Source organism: Ostrinia furnacalis, unplaced genomic scaffold (assembly GCF_004193835.3).
Source record: "Ostrinia furnacalis isolate ACB-3 unplaced genomic scaffold, ASM419383v2 OfSCF0767, whole genome shotgun sequence".
NCBI classification, from domain to species: Eukaryota; Metazoa; Arthropoda; class Insecta; order Lepidoptera; family Crambidae; genus Ostrinia; species Ostrinia furnacalis.
This window is the reverse complement of record NW_021131006.1, coordinates 956,338-983,874: the sequence shown is the minus strand read 5'-3', so window position 1 is coordinate 983,874 and position 27,537 is coordinate 956,338. Positions and strand designations below refer to the sequence as shown.

The following is a 27,537-nucleotide window of genomic DNA, read 5'->3' as shown; positions in this document are numbered from 1 at the left end:
GTAACTATGACGATAACCGGTGCTTTTTGAATGAAGTTTGACATATTTTTGACGGTTGGTAAAATTAAAATAAAATGGTGTAACTCAGCCTTAACAATTAAACAGTCTGAAATGCTGACGACTAAACGTAATAGCCGTCCCATTTTGTCAAAATGTTGTTCAACAACACTCACATAACAATACACATGCTTTAGTGGTAGTAATCACAGTTTGCTATGCGATATTCAACCTTAGATGGGTCACTCACAAGACAAATTGACTGTATGAAACAACAGCATAATCAAGGTAAAACTCATTTCGTATTCGAGAACATGTTAAGCTATCGATCTGATAAAGCCATGTCATGTCAGATATCTATGGTGCTTGTAGATTGTAACCTACATAAGAAATGATCAATGACCGTCTCGATTTTGCCATGATGATGACGTAACTCACCTCTGAAGGTCTCCAGGTTGAAGTCGGGCCCGAAGAATGTGTTCCCGACCAGCTTGGTGGTGGTATGTGGGGTTCCGTAGGAGTGCGGCGTGGGCATACTGTTGCCGTTCACGTTGATCACCTCCGGTTCTAGTTGTGGCGTCACCACTGTGCTTTCCTCATCTGTGGAAGGAGTTTGAAATTAGACAGAACAAGACAGACAACACAAGTAATATGCAAAAAAAGTTGATCTTAGCTTATTTTGTTAGAAATAGTCGCATTACAGAAATAGAACTGTGTATTCTGTAATCGTACATCAGGTGCGCTATCGTTTTTATACATAACAGTTGGTACCCCTGGCGATTGACAGGACCTTACTCTACAGTGGCGCCATCTTGATGAGTGCAAATGCAATAGTCCTCCTACCACTTTAGCGCTCACCAGTTGGTGCCACTGTCTTCGCTACTAGCAAGTGACAGGACCTTACTCTACAGTGGCGCTAACTGGTGAGCGCTAAAACGATAGCCCTCATTAATCAAAAACCGTTATTTTCGTTCTGTACGAATTTCGTAAAGAAATAACGGAGAGAAATTTCTTTCTACGAAACGAAGAAACAAAACTGTAAAAAGATTCATCAATTTGAATGAGATTATAAAAATTATTGATTGCCAAGGCATTTCAGCACAAGATGGACCTATGACCTCATAAAAGTAGCAAGACGGCGCTGGATGCAGGACGCTACCAACCGGGCGATGTGAAAAGCAGGCCTATGTTTACCAGTGGACGTCATATGCCTATGATGAAGACATTTTAAGTAGGTAACATGTATGTTCAATTATGTCTTACCCATTCCCATCTTGTTGTGTTTCTTCCGCAAGTACAGCGGGCTGCACGGCACCACCATTGCACTGGGGCTACATGCTTCTGGTTTGAACTGCGGTAAAGTGCTGAACTTCTGCTCGAACTTCACCGACTCTAACACCCTGCAATAGAGGATAAATTGCGTTAGCCTTTCTGTGTTTCAATTATAGAAACTTTAGCGATATGCCCATTCCCAATAATTTGAAGCCGGAAATTTTCTAACGTACTAAACCAGATTACTCAGAGAAAACTTCGGATTTTAGACCGACTTTTCTATGTCATCTGATAATCATTCTTTCCCAATATTCTGCGAACGATTTAACCTGCCTATTGGTACTTACAGTCTGCTACTTTCGTTGTTTTGGACGAAAACGATTAAGAGCGTTTACGCCGTTTGGCGCAAAAACAGTACTTTTTCAACTCGTTACAATCATTAACCAGTAATACTACAAATATGTTATAGGCATAAATAGTTAGGCAATTTCGTCGTCTAAATAGTTAATTGAGAAAATATTGCGATTAGTTTAGTATTCAGGAATTCTATCAAGATAAGTCCACACAAGTTTTGTAAATTTCCACTTTAGCGTCAGTTTACAAGCTGAAATTTTTATAAAAATACTGTGAAAACGATTAAACAAACATTTATATCCTATAGCGTAGATCCTTGGGCAAATAGTTATCTGAGAAAATTTTTAGATTTAAGCATTTTACAATAAGAAATCACAAATTAAAAAAACGTGAAATACCCAAAAATCAAAGTGATTTTTTCACCAATATTCTTCCTTTATTCAACACAAAAATAGCTTAATATAATAGAAGAATATCTTATCAAAAATATTTACTTTGAAATTTAAAATAATTCATTGTAATTTTTTTTCTATGAGTATTTGAAATGTACTATAAAACGCCGCGCACGAATCGTTCNTGAGAACACGCACACAGTCATAATTATTTTAGTGTGAATAAAAATAGCATCGAAATTACCTAAACTTGACATGCCACGCTAGACGTAAACGCTCTTAATGACGACTGATGGATGATAGTGTATTATTTAGTAACCATGGAATCGAGATACTATTATGGTATGGTGTGTATTCGATAGCCAAACGGCTCTCTCACTATTTTTTCCGTCGGGAAATGGGTGGGTGGAACTCTCCCCGCTAGAAGGGCCTAACCACTAAAACCCGTCGGTGTCCTACGGAGCCTATGAAAAGGGTCCGCAAGTTAATGTCCTATCTTGGAAGGCTCCGTCTCAGGCTAGGCTAGTCTCGCTCGAAAGCGAACGGTCACGGTCGTCACGGTCGTCTGGTGTCTCAGCAACACTCACTTGTCGCGGCCGTCCTCATTGCCTTTCTTGAACAGGCTCTTCTTGAGCGAGGGGCTGGGCAGGTCGTGCTTGGGCGAGGGCAGCGGCTCGTCTAGCGGCGTGGTGGGGCCGCTATCCGTGGCGGGCCAGCAGTGGGAACGAGTGGGAATAGTCCCGTTAACAGCCCACGGGAACGCTGCGTCTACTGTCCTACCAACACTCACTTGTCGCGGCCGTCCTCGTTGCTTTTCTTGAACAGGCTCTTCTTGAGCGAGGGGCTGGGCAGGTCGTGCTTGGGCGAGGGCAGCGGCTCGTCCAGCGGCGTGGTGGGGCCGCTATCCGTGGCGGGCCAGCAGTGGGAATAGTCCCGTTAACAGCCCAAGGGAACGCTGCATCTACTGTACACCAACACTCACTTGTCGCGGCCGTCCTCGTTGCCCTTCTTGAACAGGCTCTTCTTGAGCGAGGGGCTGGGCAGGTCGTGCTTGGGCGAGGGCAGCGGCTCGTCCAGCGGCGTGGTGGGGCCGCTGTCCNCGCTGCTCGAGCACGCGGCGGTGGCCGGCGGGTGACGTCACTCCGTCACACCGCAGCCTGCCACATCAGTAGGACTGACCTGGAAGTTGGTGGTGGCCTGCGAGCTGGGGAACATGCCCTGCTCCTTGAAGAGCTTGAGCACGAGGTTGCGGCGCTGCTCGAGCACGCGGCGGTGGCCGGCNCTCACTTGTCGCGGCCGTCCTCGTTGCCCTTCTTGAACAGGCTCTTCTTTAGCGAGGGGCTGGGCAGGTCGTGCTTGGGCGAGGGCATGGGTTCGTCTAGCGGCGTGGTGGGGCCGCTGTCCTTGGCGGGCCAGCAGTAGGAACGAGTGGGAATAGTCCCGTTAACAGCCCGAGGGAATGCTACATCTACTGTAGACCAACACTCACTTGTCGCGGCCGTCCTCGTTGCCTTTCTTGAACAGGCTCTTCTTGAGCGAGGGGCTGGGCAGGTCGTGCTTGGGCGAGGGCAGCGGCTCGTCCAGCGGCGTGGTAGGGCCGCTATCCGTGGCGGGCCGCTGCTCCGCGCTGCCGGTGGAGCCTGTAGACGTTCCTGTTGAACAGGAATGAGTTAGCAATCTTCTATACACTTAACACAATCAATTGCCGGTCAAGCTGTAGATCCTAGCTACACAGGAGTTGCAGCGGTGAGAACGAGAGGTGTCTCGAATTACGTATTGCCTAGTATACAGGGTGTTAGGTAAATGGGTACATGAGCCGACATTTTTTTAATTTTCATACAAAATAAATTTTATAAAATCCGATTTGTATGAAAATTAAAATAATTAAAATGAAGATATCAATTTTCTGACTTCACCATACCATTTATATGACCATGGTCACATGGGCTAGTGTCGGCTCATATACCCATTTACCTAACACCCTGTAGAAAAAAATACGTAACCCGATATTTTTACCTCATCCCTAGTAAAACATTGACGTCATGCGCTGTGATTAGTGTTTCAGTCAAAATGGCCGATTGTAGTATTTTAATGTTGTATTATATTGAAAACCTAATTAATCTCAATATTTTAAGTAAAACTGAACTAGTGTTTTAATTTTTTTTATATTCATTTTCCCCAAGTCATTCCGTCACGCCTAAACGCCAACTCAATAAGCATCTATACATGTATACAACACCGTACCTCGACTAAGCCGCTTCTGCAATGGCGCTCGGCCGAGCTGAGCAGGCGTGGGCGCCAGCGGGAATGGCCTAGTCTCCTCTGCCGGTGTCTCCCATTGCCTGTAGAATTTAAAAATGCAGTTATTTATTTAGACCAGGGGTCTCCAAGCTACGGCCCGCGGGCCATAGCCTAGCCTAGTGCTTAAGACTAAGCCTATGTTTGCATAAGTGGGCACAAAAATTAAAATTGTTATGGCCCTTGAAACATACCGAAAAAATATTATGGCCCCAAGGCTTCAAAGTTTGGAGACCCCTGATTTAGACTATTGTGCAGACGATAGAACATCAAACATTGTGATGTCGCAGTGGGTAAAGGTGCTACTTCGCAAATAAAAAATGTTTAACCCTACGTGCTATAGACTGTACAAGGCGTAACAGAACCCTGTGATCTAAAAAGAAAGTTTGTGTAAATATTACGCTCAAAGACCGATAACGCTCATTGAGCGAAAAAATTGCTCACAATGAAACACAATTGTGGTCACAATGAAACATCCACATAGCTTAATTCAAGTAGTGGCTATCCGACCTCGACGCGATGTCGATGAACGAGCAAACACAAAAACTTTAACTATTATTTAAAGGTCAAAGAAATTATTTACTTCTGCTGATCAGACCATGTCATCTTGGCACTAGATAAAGAAATAGTTTTGCGTGTTATGTACGGAATACTTACACATTATTTACAGGTTTAGGCGCGCTCTGGCTGTTGCTTTGCGACACTATCACAGATGGAGGGGCGCTTTGTACGTTTTGACTTTGGGGTTTACTGGTTTCCACTTCTGCAACAAATATTAACATAGCTTTATGCAATGAAACTTCTATATTAAAAGCGTTTTCACATTTAGGCGATTTAGCAGTGCGACAAACGCGCGACAGACGTGCTGGCGAGAATTTCATAACATGTGAAAGCGGATGTATGCCTTCACATTATAAAAACGCCGCTGCCGCGCTGCTGTCGCGCTACTAAGGCCCTAATATGAAAGCGCTCTTAAGGTCTAACTTAAATATGAAAATTCTTAAATGCAATAAAAAGAAATATTAGAGCATTAGACCTCCCCATCCCGTCTGGCTAATGTGGTTATTGTAAATACTTAATTTGTCTCAGGTAATTTAGAGAGGATCGTTTTACTGCAGTGAAATGTCCGGATGATGTTATATCTTCAGTTTTCATTCTCTTCCTCTTTGAAGCCCGACTAATAACGGGACAAACGTAAAAAGTAGGAGACTAAAGTCCGGTCGCCGAGCGTGTAGAATTTCGTCCAATGACCCCAAGCTACCCTATCTATCTATCCATATTGCTGTCGCGCTCGCACACTCACTGCGATCGCCCGTCGCACATTCAATAATAATTACGCGCGAGCGATAAGGATGGGTAGCTTGGGGTCATTGGACGAAATTCTACACGCTCGGCGGCTAGACTTTAAATGATAAATCTTCAGTTATAAGTACTTACCATTACTGAAGGTAGGCACATACAGTCTCTGCAGCTGTACATACTGCAAGGGCTGTTCGCCCGGCTGCTCGCCGGCCTGGCTGGCCGTGATTAGGAACTTGCCTGACGCATCCACGGACAGGGTTAGGGGCCCTGCAAATGTATTGAAGTTGAACACAAACCTTTAATCCACGTTCGTAACTGACCTTTGGTAACCAGAAACGAACATGGATTTTTTTTCTTGCTTGATAACCAGTTACGAGAATGGAATTTACCTACTTATCGTTTTTGCAACCATGTTTCATAAATAATAACTAATGAAAATGGTTTTTGTTTTCTCTGTTCATAACTGGTTAGTCACGAAGTTAGTCGGTAGTTCCAAAGGTCAGTTACGAACGTGGATTAGAGGAACACAAATTAAGTTTTGTACGAGGCCGAAGGCCGAGCGATAGTTCAAAATCCCTAGAGTTGCAATAGATAAACTTGTGTTGCATGAAGAAAGATATCGACATAGATGTTTATTTTACAAGTGCTCTATTACAAAGAAGCCGGATTTGTGCAGCTTTGCTTTACACTGCACGTCACTTTGTAAGTACAGCATGGTACCACAGATGGTACAGACAAACAAAAAAATATGTTTTTTGACATGCTGGACAACTCAAATGCGGTTCGACGTACCTTTTGTTTCAACAACCGTTCCAAAGCAAAGCATTTTTTTAAATGATATTATTATGGCGTTTACAAGTTTTATTATTCCGTACATTCATAATTTCTAGGGTAGACTAGTCAACAAACAAGGCACGAGAAAAAAAATAGTGCATGGACTTACCAGTGTTATCGTTGATATTCCTCTTGACGAGAGTGACGCTCTTGAGCAGCGACGTGGAAGTCTGCGAGATCACCTGTGGACCAAAACACTTTGCGGATGTATAGTCTTGTTTTAAACAGTCAAGTAGGCAGCAGCACAACAGTAGCTTTACAGTGAGTTTAGATTAAACGTCATCGCTAACGAGTAGTACGTTTATTAACTACTAGCTTTTGCCCGCGGCTTCACCCGCATGAAATTTAGTGTTACAGATCGGCATAAACTATAGCCTATATGTTAATCTGGGTTACAAACAATAATACTGTAAAGTTTCAACAAAATCCGTTCAGTAGTTTTTGCGTGAAAGAGTAACAAACATCCAGACATCCAGAAATCCAAACTTTCGCATTTATAATATTAGTAGGATGAAGATTTTAGTTCTTGAAAGTAACAGTTAGGGACGCTGTACAATTTGTCTTCATTTCAAGTCATTTTTTATGCAGTCGCTAGCGAGCACACCAGATTTAAACTCATGGTAAGTGCACTGATGTTTCATGATTAGCTTTTGGATGGTTCTTATCGTTATCAAAATCAAACGTAAATCCTCCAGAGTCTGTGGTTAAAGATTCTAGTTGAAGCTTGCTTCCACCTTCGGCCTGATCATCACTTTCCAGCAGGTAAGATGTAGGTAAAAGAAAACAGAATAGATAACTATCAAATGCCTACCTGCACTCCACTAGTAGACGTGGGAGAATTCATAATCGAAGCAATAGCGTTGTCCAACGCAGCCTGGGTGGTGAGATTGGGTGCGCTCAGCGATATGCCTTGAACACTGTTGGTCAGACTCTGAGTGCTTGTAGATATCGACTGCGAGGGGTGAGGGGAACTTGGCACTTGGCTTGGCACGCTCGTCTTGAGGTGGGTGAACCACTGCCGGTGGTTGTCGCCTGGAACAAATAGGAATATGTTAGATGTAAATGAGGTAGTTTTATCGTCATCCATTTTATATAAATTATATGTATGTATTTATGTATATATATTATAATATTTTATGTATTATATTGTGTACATTTTTGTAGCTTTTTAGCACCGCCTACTCAATATCTCTGTTTTGCTCAAGGTCAGCTGGTAGAGAATGACTTATGGCATTAAGCTCGCCTTTTTGTACTGAACATTGTTGTGTGTGCAATAAAGTCTTTAAATAAAATAAATAAATTTTATCGACAAGCTACTTCTAAAAGACATGAGACAGAGAGTCCGCGACTGCTACTAACAAAATGAATATAGCTGAAAGCAACCAAGCTACATAGTGTACAAATAGTAACTGAATTTTCTATTACATAGTTCCCAAAATAGAATTGACATTTTCAATCAAGATAAAGTCTCTAAAAGATGCGAGCGGCGCAGGACCGGTCTTCGTGGAAATCTTTGGGTGAGGCCTTTGTCCAGCAGAGGACGTCTTTCGGCTGAAACGAACGAACAAAATAAAGTCTCTAGAATTTCTCCTTTGGCTAATTCTAGACAACTTCGTGTTACTCATAGTAGAAAGACACTTAGGTATAACCGCAGTACTTATTAATTCTGTGGTATAACCAAATAAAAATGCTGTAGGTATATATTTCGAAGAATACTTCCAGAGATATTTAAAAAACTAACCTGTATCAGCGTGTGTAGATTTGAACGCACCACCAGTGGGTTGGAACACTTTAGACCCCCCAGGACTCGAAGCTGTGATCCCACCGAGAAGGTTGTCTGACGAGCCAGCTCTAAAACAACACAAAATACACGTTAATATTTATGATACAATAGAAAAGATTCAGACCTTCACATTTGCATTCTACACCTTTGGTAAACTTGCATCTAACCCATTTCAATCAGATTTACCAGTCGTGAAGTGATTTTACCTGTATAGAAAATCCTGTTTTTGAGAAAAAATAAGCGTCCAACTATTACGACTCCCTTCCCCCTACCACGGTTAGGTGAAAATATTCATTTTGTGTAAATACTAAGTACCTAACTACTCACCTAGCCTTAATAGGTTTAGGCCGTCTCGTATGGTCGTGATGGGGCAGATAGTCTCGGGTGTCGATCCCTTCTGAGTCGGAGTCGGTGACTTTCTCCCCGCACTTGAGATCGATCTCGAGGTTCGGAGCAGGCGCTGGTGTTTCTTCGCAGAGCGTTTGTGTTATCTGTAAATATAAAACCCATATTTAGATTGTTACAAAAGAGGATATACTTTTTTTTTATGCATAACAAGGCAGGTATTTGACCATTTGACTTGGTATACCTAAGTAATGTTTTTTCTAAAGTAAAGCTTTAGCCAAACCAATGCAATCACTGGGGGCGCTATCACTAGAGATGATGACACACCTCGAGCATCAGTTAGGATATCGATAGTACAACAAGGAGTACGTTAAAATCATATGACTCTTTTCTTTCCCAATGAGTTAACTATACAATTTAAATGCTCAGTTGGCGAGTTCATTGACAAATAATAATTTTTTTTCGCCTTTTATAGACTACCTACACCAGGGGTGGCCAACTTGATTAGACATAAGATCTACTGTTTACTAACAAAACCCTGGGTGATCTACCACTTACATACTTCTTGAAATCTTAAATGAAATAGCATAGTTTAGTACACAATCATGTAGTATTTTTTGCCTTGCCACGATCGACTGGACTATAGTCGCGATCGATTGGTTGACCACTCCTGACCTACACCATACTTTACATATTTTACTTTGAGAAGTACCTCTAAACTTGTCGTTTAAACCTGTCCCTAACACCCTGTAAATAAAGCCCATTTTACATCACAAATACAAACCATAGGCTCGTCGTCACTGAGCTGCGGCGATCCCACGTGCGCGTACGCAGCCACCGTAACTGGCACGTCTGCGCTCGCGCCCGCGCCCGCTTCTGACGGCGTCCGAGGACTCTGTGGAAGAATGGTAGCTATGTAGTGGGGATAGGTGCGGTTTTGCAACAAGAATTATAATCTAATAAATAACGAATTTTGAAGTGTTGCGCTAAACTGGACACTGTATCTTATGTATTGATAATAAGTATGGTTTTGCAGCAAATATGTTTAGTATAATGCTTTTGACTCTACATTCAAGGTCTGCAAAATTTGGGGTATCTACAAAGCTGGACATTGCATCTTTGCAGTGGGGCGGATTTATAACACAATGTTACTGTCAAAAAAAAGCATGCCTGGGTTCGGAGGGGGCTTTCTATTGAGCCGTTTCAAACGCGTTTACTATGGCGGCTCATAAATTGTGAGCTTAGTTGGCAAAAAATCGTGTGGCGATAGAAGAAGAAGAAATAATGTGGTGGCTAATCACATCTAAGTGTCGTATTTCTAATAGTAGTTTTAAGTTTTAAACAGAAACTATTTTAAAAATACCTACAAAAAGAGCTCTTGATTGAAATTCTTACCTGTGGCATAGAACCAGTAGGGTCTCTACTGCTTGAAGACTTCCTCCTGTCTTTATTGCACCATTTCCACTCGGGGTGAGCTTTGAAGTGGGCTTCTTTTACCTAGAACACAAGAAGTATTTATGTAATAAAAAGGCAATAATCGTATAATGTTACAGAGCAACGTTATACAAATAAGTAGGTATTTGTTGAAAGTGACAAAATAGCCTACGACTACACTTAAAGGCGTACAGAATACGGGACATCAAGGTAAAAAATTACAAATTATTTTAGCAATAATAATCTGATAGGCTGTGAGGTGTACATTGGGGCAAGCCCCGTCTAGCAGTAGACTGATATGAACTGATTTTTAAATAGTAAAGGCGAGTATAGATAATTGTTCACTTTCGTATAAATGGAACTATTGAAGATTAATTACATTCGTCTTACTTAAATACAACTATTTAATGATTAAATTAATAAACCTACCTCGCTCGCCAACTCGTTATACTTCTGCTTCTCTTCAGGCTTCAGAGAGTACCACCACTCCCCCAATATCTTGCTGACGGTCCGGTTGTCTTGGTTCGGGTGCAGTTGGTGCACGATTTGCCGGTGCCGTTTGGAGAAGATCATGAACGCGTTCATTGGACGTCGGATGCGACGCTCCTTCTGCGATGGAAAAGGGGTTTTTAATGTACACTAATATTATAAAAGAGGTAGTTTGTCAGTGTTTTTGCAAAAAACAGTTAAAAGCACGTTGAACACTGGTTTAAAGTGTCATTTCCATACTAAATGTCGAGTGTTCAACGCGCATTTAACTTTGTAATATAGCCCTGCAAGTTTTAAGTTTGTCAGAAAATGATCTCTGGGACTACTGAACCGATTTCAATTTTTTCTCAATAGTAAGCTACATTATTAGCGGCGGAGCCGCGTGCAAAATCCAGTGCAAGATAAGAACAACGTGAACTTGAAATTCATGTATTATATGATTTTTAAATACGACAACCATAACAACTATTTCAACCTGACCTTTATCTTGAAATCAGAGGTTTTAGACGTACATTTATGGATAATAAATATAATAGCTTTACAAAATAGATTTATTACGGTAACATAGACCAACGTAGTTCATTGTTAGGGTAAACAGTAGTTTGATTTACCGCGTACATAAATACCATGTGATCATACTATCGTACTATTTCTCCATAGGCATCAACTAACAATAGCTCTTTATATTTAGAATACTTTAAGCAGTTATAAATATTTGAAACAGAATCTTTATTGAGTACTATCCCTGGAAGAATGTTCAAGATACGAACCCGGTCTAGACGGTTAGCGTAGCGGGAATGCTACCGTACTGATGATAGTATAGTTTCACTTTCGGAGTATATAGTAAACATATAGTGAATCTATTTTTATGTCGGGAGCAAGGAACATCTTATTATCTTGTACTTGTACTTTTTATGCCACACCTATGAATAGCTTTTCAAAAGGTGTGTCTTCGAACATTATTATTTTATCCCTAAGAATAAATCCCTGTCTATTTACATTTGGATAACCATGGTAATTAGATAAACATGGATCGCTCCGTATGTCGTAGAGCGAATATGGGACAAATAAAACAAGGTGTTGGCTAACACCCGTATTAACAAACAATGCTTGCTTGAGTAAAGCAGCAACGCTATGCAGAGTAGTACGCACAGCGTTGAATAGAGCTCTGTGATTGGTTATTGTGTGTCGCTCCACCCCTCAATTAGTATTGTCTATGAATTTTTGGCACCCTTTGGTCTCACAGTGCGCGTAGACGTGTGATACTATGAGTAGTAATTTTTTGAATACGGGTGTAAATGCTCTAGCTAAATGCTCTATTTACCTGTGGCAAATTAGAGGGAGGTCCTGCAGTGGCAACAAGATGATGATGAGTAACTTAAAGTTAGGCAAGAAAGATGAAAGGCAGTCTACCTTCCTTACCTTCTCCGTGGCGGTGGGATAGTTGAACGCAAACAGACTAATGATGATGATGATTACGGTGATGATGATGGGGGATAATGAGCAAGAAAGATGAAAGTATAACTACCTTCCTTACCTTCTCCGTGGCAGGCGGCGAGTTGACCGTTGAGAGTTGACATGTAATCATGACGATGATGATAATAATCATGGTTACAGTGATGATAATGACAGACATGATAATAATCATGGTGATGATAAGCAAGAAAGATGAAAGTATAACTACCTTCCTTACCTTCTCCGTGGCGGCGGGCGAGTTAAGCGCAGACAGGCTCTGCGACCGGCGCTTATTGGACTCTTCTGTGCCGGTTGTTTCTTCACACTCGAAAACGTCGTCGTCTTCCTCCGTACACACGGCGGTGGCGTCACCTGGAGAATGAAGTTTGATTAGGCTTTTTTAGACTAGGCAGGTATTTAACAACAATCAAAAAGACAAAGTTCCGGCGGTTTTGAGGTTTTGTTTGGTTAGCTCACGAATGTCCTTTTTGCAGTCAGGGATGGTACACACCAGCTCAATAAGTGCCTATTCATTTATACTTGCCTTGAAGAGGCCGAATAAGTCAGTATTCGGGAAACTAGAGACGTAGGGGGGAGTTAAGACTATAATAAAGTCATATTCTTGATTTTAAATAAACAACAATCCGTGTCTAAGTAGCTCAGTTGGAAGAGCAGACGCCCGGCTAGCGAATGGTCGTGGGTTCGATTCCCGCCTTAGGCAGTTCGATTTTTTTCAAGTTTATTTAAAATTTAGTTTGCGAAGCGACTCTAATCGCTAAGAAATTTTAATAATCATATTCTTGAGTTGTTAGTACCTACTTTAACTTGTGCCTCGCTCTAGGCGACCCTACCCGGCCATAATAAACGTTACAATAAAGAATAATATCAACCTTCACAATCCTATCTCACTCACCAGTAGCCTCAGTCTTGATCTGGTCCTCAGTCTTGATGTGGGGCGTGTGCGGCGTCTGCGGCGTGTGGGGCGTATGGGGCGTGTGGGGCGTCCGCGGCGTGCGGGGCGTTCGCGGGGACGCCGGCGCCGCGGGGGGTGGGGACGACGCGGCCAGTAGCGGGACCAGCGACTGCCAGGGGAACACGCCGCCTTGCACGCCGCTTGTTGATACTGGGGAATAAACATGTGTTTATTGTAGAGTTCTTCACAAACAGGGGGGCGTAGTGTGAGTTTACATCAATCGTCTTCACTAGGGACTGCGTAAAAAAGAGACATTGACGGATTGTACGGACGGATTGAGTGTGACGGATTGTACAGCGCCCCTAGCGGAAACTTTCAAGAACTAAAATCTTCATATATTTTTTTAACGCGCTCGCTAGTGACGACATTTGATATAAACTTACACTAAGCCCTCAGATTACAGATAGGCAGTCAAAACTACATTGATTTGAAAAAAATCTATCAAATTGTTGGAAGTTCGTAAGTAAATATAACGGGACTAGTCTCACACCCACCTCTCATTCCCACCTGAACCTGAACCCTGCATAGCCAGAATCTATAGCTTGACCGCCAATAAAAACCCAACCAATTAAGGTCAAGTTTGTCCCGGGGGAAAGTTAAACTGTCATTGGACCCGCACTTTCCTGCTGCTGCTATAATAAAAGCTTACTTTAAAGGTGTAATACTATAAATCTCACTAAAATCTAAGCTCACCTATGATAGCTGTGTGTGACGTAGGCGGAGGCAAGACAGGCAGCAGCTGACTGGGGTGCACTATCACAGCACTATTGTTCACATTATTTACCTGAAAACAAAATTATACACATTACATTATCTATATAGGAATTGATAGTTTCCTAAAAAAACAAAAACGTTTAGTCCGTCAATGACATTATCAAAAAATATTGGACACGTATATTTTTATTTGTCAATCAAGTAATTACGAAGTTATGATGCGTTGAAGTTCCACGTGACGTCACAAAGTGCTACTACTGAACTTTGGCGCGCTTTATCTCCTTTAATGTTCATTAGTTTGAAAAAATGAAAAATACGTGTCGACTATTTTTTGATAAGTTAACGGACGGACTAATTGAAACTCTTGCTTTTTCATCCAGGCAACATCCCTATTTCTTTTATATCAAAATTAATAAATTACTTACATGGTCATTGACTCCATTGTCAAGACCCCTTTCGTGTTCTGGTTCGTTGTTGTTGAGGTGCTGACCCAATTGAGACATCTTCTGCTCTATCTGGAATAGTTATTTTCAATATTATATGCACCTGTTTAAAGCTAATGTACAGGTATTTCAGTAACTTAAAACTCGATTCAGTCAGTCATAGATTAAGTACTGTGATTGGTCTCAACCAATCAAACATCAGACGACCTCTTAAAGGTAGCAAGAAGGCGCTGAATGCAAGCCGCTACCAATCTGGAAATCATTGGGGAGGCCCATGTTCAGCAGTGGACGTCCTGTGGCTGTAATGATGATGAACCAATCAAGCCTCAATATATGCTTGAAACTAAATCGAGCTTCTTTATACGACGACTTGAGTGGATTTGAGAGGCGACCACGAGCCGGAAGACGTAGCGTGGGCAGGCCTCCCACTAGATGGACCGACGATCTGGTGAAGGTCGCGGGAGGTGCCTGGATGCCAACGGCGCAGGACCGGTCTTTGTGGAAATCCTTGGGGGAGGCCTTTGTCCAGCAGTGGACGTCTTTCGGCTGAAACGAACGAACGATACAACGACTGTTAAACACTTACTTGAACAGTCTCCGGCTCATTTTTAATCAGCACAATCTTCTTCTCACAAAGTGTGTTCTGCGGTATCACGTAGTACCTCTTCATAGCGTCTTTCGACTCCGTGTCCAGCACGGAGACGAGTCTCGCTTGCACCGGCGCCGGCTTCACAATCCTCTTGTCTTCCACGCGAGTCTCGGACATTTCCGGCGGGCGGGGGTCTGATAGACCCCCCGGGCGGGGGTCCGACAGACCCCCAGGGCGGGCGTTCTCTCTCTCCCTCTGAGGTATAGCGTGATCGTCGTCCTCATACTCCGAGACTCGTCTATTTAAAAAATTCTCATGGCTATTCATTGTTGGCGATTCCTCGCGACGGTATTCGTGGATGCCGTTCCTTAGATGTAACGGCTGCTGCCTGTATACGTCTATGTCGATACCGTTAGTGGTGCGGTGTACGACTAAATTGTGCGGGATCTCGTTCGTACTTCGAATTGTATTTGCGATGCTGGTTTGGTGATTCTGGTTGTTCAGGTTCAGGGATATACTGGAAGGGAGGGAGAGACTGGATTGCAGACTGGTGGGCGCGTTGAGACTTATCTGGATCGTGCTCTGGCTATTTAGGCCCGACGTTTGGACGCCGATCACGCTGGATTGGGAAGTTATGTTTGGGTGGAGATTAGTGGGACCGTTGCGGTTTTCTGAGACCTAAACAAAATATCAAATTAATAACTTATCATTACAAATATTACAAACTATTAAGGTATGGAGTCTTAAATACCTGATAGTATGTAGGCGCAGGGGATACCCTGATGACGCTAGTGGCTACACCTCCAACGGGAGGACTGCCTCTACCGGGCCGAACCAGCTCTGGCCTGCAATATAATAATTAACTTGAAACAAAACCTAACAATATTAGCTGGCCTCTTAATAAACAAAAGAAAGTAGTTAAGTACTTATAAACAAAAGTACACTGCAGCTCATCTCAAAAAATACATTAAAGACTTTAATAGTAATGGCATGCACCTATAAATTAATTAAAGACATCAAATAAACACACTCTTGTGAAGCTGGCTCCTCTCCAATTATTTGTAAAATTCGTTTTTGATTGCTTTCGAAATCAATTACACATTAATTTAGTCAGTTAACGGCGACATGTCGGCGCGGGCCTGTTTAATTATTATTGAATTCGAAACGAACAATATACCATTATAAAACATCAAACGTTGGGTTGTGTTCAAAATAGACACCTATTGATTATCCTTTAAGAAGACCCCTCTTTCTCACTAGGCACTCTTGAGCACGTGCATTCTGTCGATGAATCTCTCAAAAACGACGCGTCCTATCAGTGATAAGTCCAATGGAAAAGGACTGTCGGAGAACGCTTGCAGAATCGGGCCCCGCGACCCAGCGGGTCTTTCGGTTTCCAGTCTGTTCTCAAAAAAAATCCTAACAGTTGTACGTTACTAATCACTGAAAAGTTTGATTAATTTCGCATTTACCATTTTTTAGAGGAAAAGAGTCCTCTCTTGATCTCCTAGTAGTTTAAAAAGCCTCCATGGTAATTTCAAGAGTGATATTACGGCGTTCCCTTCACCCTTACCTGATAAGGTGATGGTACACAGTGGGCCCGTGCGGCGGCTGCGGCTGCGGACTGGATATCGGCACGAACACGTTATTTCGAAGCCCTGGAGACGCCACGCCGCCTACCGGGGAAGCCCCGGGACTGCCCGAGCGAGAGCTGCCTAGCGACACTGGAACAATATTTATTTTGTTTATAAATAATTTGTGGGCTATCGTTTTTATACTTAACAGTTGGCACCCCTGGCGATTGACAGGATCTTACTCTACAGTGGCGCCATCTTGATGAGTGCAAATGCGATAGTCCTCCTACCACTTTCGCGCTCACCAGTTGGCGCCCCTGTCTTCGCTACTAGCAAGTGACAGGACCTTACTCTACAGTGGCGCCATCTGGTGAGCGCTAAAACGATAGCCCTCATTGAGCCGTGCGGGATAGTAGAATAGAACAACCCTCACTCTTATCGTGGATGTCATAAGAAGCGACTAAGGGAGAATTATGTAAACTTCAGACCTCCCTTATTCGCCTGGCCAGAGCTTCTCCGCCTTATCAAATTAGAGAGGGTCGTCATTCTGCAGAATACAAGACCTGATGATGACGAGGACACGCGGTACTCAAAATACACGGAGTCTTTAAATAAATAGTGCTCATGTGGCCTTTCAGCAACGAATTAAATATATTGTATTAGGAACACTCAAACGATTCGGTGTTACATTTCGCGTAGGCATATCTATCCTTCATCAAACTGTTGAGAATAAACCTACTTTCTTCTCATTATCTTAGTAAATCCATATAATCACAATCTATAGATAATAAATTAAAATATTATGTACTTAAATGCTATCCGGAACGAGATAATTTCTTACAACTTTTTACGCGATAAGTTTTAAACGCAAAATTATTAGTACGCATTACGAGTATATTATTTCGGAACAAAAATTAGAGTAAACATTACAAATTGTTTGCCTCGGGCGTAAACGAGAGTCGGCGGGATTATTTTTATATTCGGAATAGCATTCCTGTGACGTAATGAATGGAATCGAGCGACGCGTGGGCGTGACGCGTACGCTACTCTGAATGGGCGGATCAGTTGTGAAATATGCTTAATTTTGCGTAAAAGCATGGGAGTAGATAACCTTTATGGCCTAACAATAATAAAGAGTAAATTAAGATTGTTAATTTTTATGCAGTGGTGGTGGCAAATATGAATTAAATATTAACAAAAAAGTAATACAGTAGTACTCAAGAGACTAAATGGTGCTGTCTAAAGGTACAAGTCCAAAATAGACTGCAGACAGCTAACTGCAAGCCACCAAGGTTTCTTCAGGTGGGGATTCTTGAATGGCTCATGGAGTGCAGGTGCAGTTTTGTTCCCCAGTCGATGAAGCACATGATGTCATGCCCTGAGTGCCCGAGCAACTAACTGCATGCAGGAGGATCTATTTAATGAATGCTGCTGATAACGCCACTCTTGTGGCGGAGTTTTGGGCTGACACTGTGTAGGTTTGTTGTCGACACGATAAGAAGAAGATGAAGTTTGAGGACATCGTTTGTCTAACGCAGTGCTTTTCAACCTTTTTCATGACGCGACCCCCCTAGCATGAATAAAATTTTGCGACCCCCCGACCGTTCACTTTTTTTTTCATGCCTTTTACAAAGATGTTGTAGGGAACGAATTCTTAAATCTATACAACATTTATGCATTTGCATAATTAGATTTCGGATAAATCTAGCTTTTAAACTACTCTGGCTTTTTTACTGAGGTAGTTTTTACGACCTCTCGCGACCCCCATATAGAGGCTTCGCGACCACCCAGGTTGAAAAACACTGGTCTAACGAATAGGCGAACTTGAATGTAATTTTTATTTAGTAGTTTCTGCAATAAATTCAAGTTGGAATAACTGAGCTTACCCAGCATGTTAGCGGCCTCGGTCTCGTCGGGGTCGAAGCGTCCTGTGACGCGGTAGTGAGGAGGTGTGGTGTCACTCTCGCGGGAGGTCTCGTCGCCCTCCACGCTAGCTGAGGTCTGTCAGGCCTCTCGTGCACTCACCCAGCATGTTAGCGGCCTCGGTCTCGTCGGGGTCGAAGCGTCCTGTGACGCGGTAGTGAGGAGGTGTGGTGTCACTCTCGCGGGAGGTCTCGTCGCCCTCCACGCTAGCTGAGGTCTGTCAGGCCTCTCGTGCACTCACCCAGCATGTTAGCGGCCTCGGTCTCGTCGGGGTCGAAGCGTCCTGTGACGCGGTAGTGAGGAGGTGTGGTGTCACTCTCGCGGGAGGTCTCGTCGCCCTCCACGCTAGCTGAGGTCTGTCAGGCCTCTCGTGCACTCACCCAGCATGTTAGCGGCCTCGGTCTCGTCGGGGTCGAAGCGTCCTGTGACGCGGTAGTGAGGAGGTGTGGTGTCACTCTCGCGGGAGGTCTCGTCGCCCTCCACGCTAGCTGAGGTCTGTCAGGCCTCTCGTGCACTCACCCAGCATGTTAGCGGCCTCGGTCTCGTCGGGGTCGAAGCGTCCTGTGACGCGGTAGTGAGGAGGTGTGGTGTCACTCTCGCGGGAGGTCTCGTCGCCCTCCACGCTAGCTGAGGTCTGTCAGGCCTCTCGTGCACTCACCCAGCATGTTAGCGGCCTCGGTCTCGTCGGGGTCGAAGCGTCCTGTGACGCGGTAGTGAGGAGGTGTGGTGTCACTCTCGCGGGAGGTCTCGTCGCCCTCCACGCTAGCTGAGGTCTGTCAGGCCTCTCGTGCACTCACCCAGCATGTTAGCGGCCTCGGTCTCGTCGGGGTCGAAGCGTCCTGTGACGCGGTAGTGAGGAGGTGTGGTGTCACTCTCGCGGGAGGTCTCGTCGCCCTCCACGCTAGCTGAGGTCTGTCAGGCCTCTCGTGCACTCACCCAGCATGTTAGCGGCCTCGGTCTCGTCGGGGTCGAAGCGTCCTGTGACGCGGTAGTGAGGAGGTGTGGTGTCACTCTCGCGGGAGGTCTCGTCGCCCTCCACGCTAGCTGAGGTCTGTCAGGCCTCTCGTGCACTCACCCAGCATGTTAGCGGCCTCGGTCTCGTCGGGGTCGAAGCGTCCTGTGACGCGGTAGTGAGGAGGTGTGGTGTCACTCTCGCGGGAGGTCTCGTCGCCCTCCACGCTAGCTGAGGTCTGTCAGGCCTCTCGTGCACTCACCCAGCATGTTAGCGGCCTCGGTCTCGTCGGGGTCGAAGCGTCCTGTGACGCGGTAGTGAGGAGGTGTGGTGTCACTCTCGCGGGAAGTCTCATCTCCTTCCACGCCGGTCCCACTCGATGATAGCGACTTGCTACTGCTTCTGGAACAATCCGGTAATTTAACTGATCGTCCCTTGTTTACTTTGTGTGTTAGTACAGAAAAAATAAGGCGAGGCACCGACTAGAAATTGAGGCGTTAATATACCTACGCAGTTTTAGAAAGTACGCTAGGCGCGCGTGTTGATTAGTATCAACACTACCCACGCCACTCCTAGTCAATTTTAAACGTGTTTATAGATTGCTTTGTTAATCACAGTTTATTCTCGAAACGGGATCTTGAAAAATATAACGTCATACTAGTACATAAGGTTAATAATTGAAAGAGATACAATGAAATCGTATGCTGAGCTACAGTCTACGCGGCAGACAACTTGATAGTGACGTCATTTTATCAACCCGGAATATTTTTAATAACAAACGCCATACGCATTGTGTAATTTTGGGATTGTTTAAAAAAGTTTGTGTTAAAAAAATTTTATTCTTCACAAAAGTTTAATGTTGTCAAATATCCTATTTACAGCTAGGGGTGGCGAGGAGAGACGTCTTAACAGCATCTTACGCCAATATTCTAACTCATAAATAATTCTAACTAAGGCTTGCTATATTGGGATTTAGCGTCTAACTACAGGAATCGTGTTAGGAACGAGAGAAAGCAACTAATAGAACTTAAAGCCTAATGAAGAATGGGATTTCGCTATTAAGCAGAAAGGAACAGAAATATACACACCTCTGCTGCGGAGTATGCGTTGACCCTTGAGCCAGGGGCGTGTTAGACGAGCGTGACGTCACGCCACGCAGGGAAAGATGGCGCGAGCAGAATCCGCGGCGTTGGCTCTCTTTAGTGCACGAGTCTTTGGAACAGAGCCGCCTCCATTGCTTCCCATTGAACTTCTTACGAATGCCGGTTGGTGTTGACACCACGTCACCTTTCTTGTACTTATGCGGTGTGGCCGCCTGAGATCTGAGAACAAGAGATCCCCTCAGATTTCGTGTGCAAGGTGAGTTGTTGTGTTTATGTCTAACTCTACATTTAATTGTTTTTGGTCCTTAAAACGAGGGAACAAAGTTAGAAATAATGTGGTTACTGCTACCATTGACTGTTTAAGTGTTTTAAGTGTTAACTACACTACGGCTACCAAAAAATAATGACGATTCCTTTGTAGGATGTTGAAAACCGTGTCATACTCAACTTTATAATGCTTTCCCATATATTATTTGTTTTGTATTCTTGCTTGATCATCATTGCCTATTCAAGTGTCATTGTGAATCTATAAAATTTTGGACATAACGTAGATGAGAAATAAAACTATCATTGATAACAAGACAGGTGTGTGCGCAGCTAATCAACATATTTGTGAATGACGATTTAAAGATAATTTGTACAGTTTTTATCGTATTATCTAGTTCCAAAAGATAATCTTAGGTTGCGTAATTAATTTTTATTTGTAAACTCTTGCAGGTAACGTTACTATTGTGTATATTCTGCATGTTTGTCTTTGACGAATACAATGTTACTGACCACTCCACCTGGTCTATATGAATATCTGATATTGGTAATAGCCTTGCTTTTCAAGAGATTCGGGAGTTCTGGACTTTCAGGAAGGTACCTTTTTAACCCTTGGCTTGGAACTTCAAATCTTTCAGTGTATTGAGCCTTTAGGGAGCGAAATAAGGTTGAAAAAAATGACCTAAATATAACCATTCTTAAATCTGACCGTTAACTTTAACGGATAGTTTTTCAGTCTAACTTTTAAGTTCAGTAGTTAACTAAGATAGTCTTTTAATAGGCGACCAGATTTTCTCCTCTCCCTGAGAGGTCTGGAAGATACTGCTTTCTAAAGCCTGATCCGCGAGCACGTAGAATTTTGTCCAATGATCCCAAGCTACCCATCTTTATCGCTCGCGCGTAATTATATTGCTGTCGCGACTGTGCGACGCGCGCCCGCAGTGAGTGTGCGAGCGCGACAGCAACATAATTACGCGCGAGCGATAAGGATGGGTAGCTAGGGGTCATTGGACAAAATTCTACGTGCTCACGGACCAGGCTTTAGCTATATACAGGGTGTTTGGTAAATGGGTATATGAGCCGACACTAGCCCATGTTAACATGGGCATATAAATGGTATGGTGAAGTCAGAAAATTGATATCTTCATTTTAACTATTTTAATTTTTATACAAATCGGAATTTATAAAATATATTTTGTATGAAAATTAAAAAAATTAAAATGATGATATCAAATTTCTGACTTCACCATACCATTTATATGCCCATGTTAACATGGGCTAGTGTCGGCTCATATACCCATTTACCTAACACCCTGTATATAGCTAAAGCCTGGTCCGTGAGCACGTAGAATTTTGTCCAATGACCCCTAGCTACCCATCCTTATCGCTCGCGCGTAATTATGTTGCTGTCGCGCTCGCACACTCACTGCGGGCGCGCGTCGCACAGTCGCGACAGCAATATAATTACGCGCGAGCGATAAAGATGGGTAGCTTGGGATCATTGGACAAAATTCTACGTGCTCGCGGATCAGGCTTTAGAAAGCAGTATCTTCCAGACCTCTCAGGGAGAGGAGAAAATCTGGTCGCCTATTAAAAGACTATCTTAGTTAACTACTGAACTTAAAAGTTAGACTGAAAAACTATCCGTTAAAGTTAACGGTCAGATTTAAGAATGGTTATATTTAGGTCATTTTTTTCAACCTTATTTCGCTCCCTAAAGGCTCAATACACTGAAAGATTTGAAGTTCCAAGCCAAGGGTTAAAAAGGTACCTTCCTGAAAGTCCAGAACTCCCGAATCTCTTGAAAAGCAAGGCTATTACCAATATCAGATATTCATATAGACCAGGTGGAGTGGTCAGTAACATTGTATTCGTCAAAGACAAACATGCAGAATATACACAATAGTAACGTTACCTGCAAGAGTTTACAAATAAAAATTAATTACGCAACCTAAGATTATCTTTTGGAACTAGATAATACGATAAAAACTGTACAAATTATCTTTAAATCGTCATTCACAAATATGTTGATTAGCTGCGCACACACCTGTCTTGTTATCAATGATAGTTTTATTTCTCATCTACGTTATGTCCAAAATTTTATAGATTCACAATGACACTTGAATAGGCAATGATGATCAAGCAAGAATACAAAACAAATAATATATGGGAAAGCATTATAAAGTTGAGTATGACACGGTTTTCAACATCCTACAAAGGAATCGTCATTATTTTTTGGTAGCCGTAGTGTAGTTAACACTTAAAACACTTAAACAGTCAATGGTAGCAGTAACCACATTATTTCTAACTTTGTTCCCTCGTTTTAAGGACCAAAAACAATTAAATGTAGAGAAATATAAATAAAATAATATAAATAAATAAAATATTATAAATACTTAAATTAATATTAGACAACATCTCATATATTACTCCAACCCAAAATAAGTAGCTAAGGCATTTGTGTTATGGAAATCGGGAACGACGAACCACAACACACCCAAACCAGAGACAATGTGAAAAGATCGTTTTCTATATTGTCCCGGCCGGGAATCGAACCCGGGACCTCAGGATTGGCCCGGCACACCTTGAAAACCGGTGTGTGCGCCTCTCCGCCACGGAGTTCGTCAAAAATGTTACCTTAATGTAAAATAAAATAAAATATTAAAACTTCATTTTCTCAATATTCCCATATAAGAGAGAAAAAAAATGCACGGGAATTCATTGGATATTAGTATGTATCATCTGTGATAGGTTTCGTTTGTGTCCGCTACTTTTCGAAAAGTGGGGCAATAAGTTCCCAATGTCATTTTCATTCATGAATAATACCTAGGTGGAAAACTTTGGGGGAGGCCTTTGTCCAGCAGTGGACGTCATTTGGCTGAAACGACGACCATTCTAAACATTTCAAATGAATATGAAGATTTTTTCCTGGATCTCCTTCAGTATCTTTTTTTGTTGTGTTTATTACTGTATCTCATGTTTATAGCCCAATAAATAAATCGGGCCATTTAACTTTACACTGTAGAAGCAAGACTATAAAATTTCCCAAACCACAATAGATTTTTGGCTACACGACCCACAATGCCCCGAACGAGTTAGGAAGGACATATTTCCTTAATTTACACGACATGCATGCATGCTCTCCTTTTACGACATGCACAGGAAGAATTAAAGTGGTCCTATTCAACTCTGCTTCATGGCCTTGACCGTATATCTAACACGTTTCTTGTTTGAATCTTGCCATAAATAAACAAAACACAAATTCTTATGCTATAATTTTAGTAGGACCTCAGAAGTAGAACCTCCTTGGTTCAAATTCCGAAAAAAGAATAAATACTGACCCATATGAGGATCGGCGGAGAAGGATATATCCTCGCGGCGAAGATCGTCGTCGCTCTCGCAGTAATCGTCGAAGGTGCGCTTGCGCAGGTCGTCGATAGAACCGTTGGACAGCGCGCCGACGGTCACCACGTTACTGCCCAGCATTGGGGATGAGGTGAAAAAGTTTTCGGAGCCCATCTGGAACGGCTGGAAGGAGAAATGATTATGAAATGATATGATATTCATTTATGAAATAACTTATGTTGTCAAAAATAACGAGGGTTAGTCGGAATTTGTCATTATATCAAAAGACCAAGAGACCTAGATTAGATCAGTCTAATAATACTCTCGAAAACCTTGCTCAAAAGAGAACCATGGTAATTCTATTGAGACAATTTTAGCATTTTCAATAGTATTGTAGAACATTTTATTAACACTTGATAATCTCCGCAGTATCAGATGGGACTATACTTTTTCCTCGCCAATTGACTGCTCTGGCTACTGAACTAGACTAAAAAACCAGTTGCTTTAAAACTCAATATTGTAACTTAACAAAGTTGTCTTTTGCGTACACGTAATAACCGTAGCAACTATAATTAACTGCCCACGGTTGGGAAGTTTAAATCGGAACATTACGGGCCATTTTACTCAAGGCGACTTTTTTTGCAACGATACACGTGTGAACTATACACATCGTGACTGCAGCGACACGTGTGAAACGCTCACAACGGCTAGTCAATGATAAGCAGAACAGAGACTTCTTGNGGCCAAGCTTGAGAAGAGAAGTATTGTACTTGTTAAATTAAAGTTCTTGGATATTTCCATGAATGCTTGTTCCTATTTGAGGATGGTAAGTTCATGGAAGTATGTGCAGTTTCCAAAGATAATAGTTGGAAGTGTATTGCTGTCAACACAACAATAACAGTAAGTTTATTATGATAACTAGCTTTGGTCGCCCGCTACGCGGGCTACAAAAGCTAGATCTGCGATGCTGGCCGCTCCGGGCTTCGCCCTACGCGGCGCTCGGCCTGCGACCTCGCATTCGGAGCTCGGCCTTCGGCCTCGCAAAAATTACACGGGGCGTTTATCGTTTGTCGCTAGGCTCTTTTGCTTTTTTGACGCAACACAAGTAAATCTATGGGTACTGTGGGGATTTGAACCATCGCTCGGCCTTCGGCCTCGCCTTTTGGTAAATGGGTATATGAGCCGACACTAGCCCATGTTAACATGGGCATATAAATGGTATGGTGAAGTCAGAAAATTGATATCTTCATTTTAACTATTTTAATTTTTATACAAATCGGAATTTATAAAATATATTTTGTATGAAAATTAAAAAAATTAAAATGATGATATCAAATTTCTGACTTCACCATACCATTTATATGCCCATGTTAACATGGGCTAGTGTCGGCTCATATACCCATTTACCTAACACCCTGTATAATATATTTATTTTATTTGTCAGTTTTGTGTGGTTTTATTTCTAAGTATGTATAAAAATGTGTAGGTACTTACTACTTGTAAACAATGTATAACTTACCTAGGAGTAGGGGGTTGAGATCGGGGGGTGAGGCTGCCTTCCATCAAACTGGACGTGCTGCCTCGGCTCTGCATACTGCTGCGTTTGCTGTTGCAGCCTTCTGATGGACAACAAACAGTCTTATTCTTAATGCAATAGAGTGCTATTCACATTTTAGTACATATTCGGACTGTTAGTAAATAGAAACATATAAGGCCAACTTTGAACTAAATTCCATTTAATCCGTTCCGTCAATTTTGCAGCTTCACTCTCATTTTGATACAAACTGTTGATACACACTTAAGATCAAGCATCTAAGATTAATCTCTATATCTAGGTAACAAAATCTGACTTCAAATCAGCACTATATCTTATTCATATACTTATATTTATTCAGGGGAATCACCTAACTGCGGCTGCTGATTTTTTTCAAGGTCAACATGGCATACACTTGTACAGTGATAAGCCATTACAAGTGTTTGAATATTTATTTCTCTTTTCTTTTTTATGCTTGCAAAGGACATTGGGAACTTTAATATGAGAAAATGCCCCACGGCGGACAAAGATGAAACGTATTTTATTTCAAAGCTTTATACTTGTAGGTATATTNACATCGGACCTCTCGCTTTGAATATTCTAGAACATGAGAGACAGAGATGGCAATATCGCGAGAGAAAGGGAAGAGTATAAAATAGGGAGCAGGGCATTCCAGCTGACTAGTTTAATTCAGATAAGAAGCGAGTTAAGAAATCAAAGTGGTCGAAAAGAAAAAGTGAAGAACTCAGAAATAAAGCTGTCTACAACAAGTACTCTGCCTTCAAGATTTATGCCGGTTCCTAGCCCACGAACATGCAGTCCACTGCTCATCAACAGTGAGGGTTCTTTCCATTCTTGGAAGTAGAATGGGTTACAGTTCTATGATTTAGAGTTTATCGGAACCAATAAGTTGTATTTTTGTGGTGGTTGAACAAACTTGATAGAAACCTTGGATAAAGGCCTAATTGGGCATCAAAGGATGAGTTTCGTCGGTGGTAACATTTTGGGCATATGAGCTATGGTGCCTAGATTAAGATGGCATGTGTGTGATCGACATTATTGTCATTATTGAAGCAGCTGATTCTAAAATATTGAACGAAGAGATAATTGTGATAGCGTCTGTATGACCATTGGCGTGGTGCTACTGATTGAGGAGCACGCTGAGCTTCTAGATGATATAGATGTGCTGTGTAGTGATGACATAGATGTACTGTGTGATGATGATATAGATGTACTGTGTGATGATATAGATGTACCGTGTTACGATGATATAGATGTATTGTGTGATGATTTCTCGTTTCAGCAGAACCAAAGGTGGTCAGCGTGTGGTGCGAATGGTGGTGGAGAAGGCAGAGTGGATCTAGCCAGGTGCTCAGCTGGATCCCAATACGAGGCGTCAAGTGTGCCATGAGCAGACCTTCGAGGGCGAAGGAATTGCAGGAAGGCCGAACTGTTAATTGTGAAAAATATAAAACGTTAAAATAGCGGTATCGTTATAGCCAATGAGCTGCTGTCATAGTGACATTGACGTATCGTCAATGTCACACGAGAATCAAACGTCAGAATAGAGGGACGCGCGGAGACGACTCCGCGCGCTTTTGTGCTAAGTGATGAATTGTATTTAAATTAAGGCAATATACTGTGAAAGTTAAGTATCCAGTGTTTTATTTATGAGAATAGATCGACCGGCCATTAATAGTAGGAATTGATAGGTATTCAATGTTTGGGGAAAGCTTGATGTTTCCTCAATGTTCCATTCTAGTTTAAACCCCATATCTATAAAATAGGTCCTTTTAAGCACCCTGATGAAAATCTCCCAAAGAAACTATCAAGAAAACTTTAGAATCTGTAATACAGACAGACCCCCGAAAATACAGAAACGTGAGGGAGTGAGTAGCTCCACTAATCGTTTAAATATTAATCTATGTAGCTATTTAACTATAATTTCATTTAAATAAAGTCTATTTTCCTTAAACAAATACAGGAAAGTAGCAGGAACAGTCCAAAGAAAAAAACTAGTACCACTATCATGAATATAGTTAATTAAGCTGTCACAAGCACCAGATAAGAACCCACTCACTAAACGTTAGTATTAATCATACTGCTATAACTAAACTGCACATAGTGCAAACGAGGAAAGGATGACGTAACTCAATCAATAATTGTAT

The 27,537-nt window shown here is 42.3% G+C and overlaps 1 protein-coding gene across 1 annotated transcript in view; it reads right to left on the bottom strand.

Moving 5' to 3' along the window:
• The window catches only part of cic (Putative transcription factor capicua), a 45,265-nt gene that overhangs the window by 6,296 nt on the left and 11,432 nt on the right, over nt 1-27,537 (bottom strand). Inside the window, exons 5-27 of the mRNA XM_028300605.1 lie at nt 23,828-24,018; nt 20,212-20,445; nt 19,386-19,525; nt 16,248-16,398; nt 15,426-15,519; nt 14,672-15,352; nt 14,068-14,157; nt 13,622-13,712; nt 12,869-13,078; nt 12,194-12,327; nt 10,441-10,620; nt 9,973-10,074; nt 9,362-9,472; nt 8,560-8,723; nt 8,191-8,300; nt 7,261-7,481; nt 6,559-6,646; nt 5,751-5,882; nt 4,971-5,076; nt 4,260-4,357; nt 3,505-3,667; nt 1,261-1,397; nt 436-597 (exon numbers count right to left, since the gene is read on the bottom strand). Coding sequence (XP_028156406.1) covers nt 436-597; nt 1,261-1,397; nt 3,505-3,667; nt 4,260-4,357; nt 4,971-5,076; nt 5,751-5,882; nt 6,559-6,646; nt 7,261-7,481; nt 8,191-8,300; nt 8,560-8,723; nt 9,362-9,472; nt 9,973-10,074; nt 10,441-10,620; nt 12,194-12,327; nt 12,869-13,078; nt 13,622-13,712; nt 14,068-14,157; nt 14,672-15,352; nt 15,426-15,519; nt 16,248-16,398; nt 19,386-19,525; nt 20,212-20,445; nt 23,828-24,018 — 3,790 coding nt within the window. The remainder of the gene's footprint in view (nt 1-435; nt 598-1,260; nt 1,398-3,504; nt 3,668-4,259; nt 4,358-4,970; nt 5,077-5,750; nt 5,883-6,558; nt 6,647-7,260; nt 7,482-8,190; nt 8,301-8,559; nt 8,724-9,361; nt 9,473-9,972; nt 10,075-10,440; nt 10,621-12,193; nt 12,328-12,868; nt 13,079-13,621; nt 13,713-14,067; nt 14,158-14,671; nt 15,353-15,425; nt 15,520-16,247; nt 16,399-19,385; nt 19,526-20,211; nt 20,446-23,827; nt 24,019-27,537) is intronic.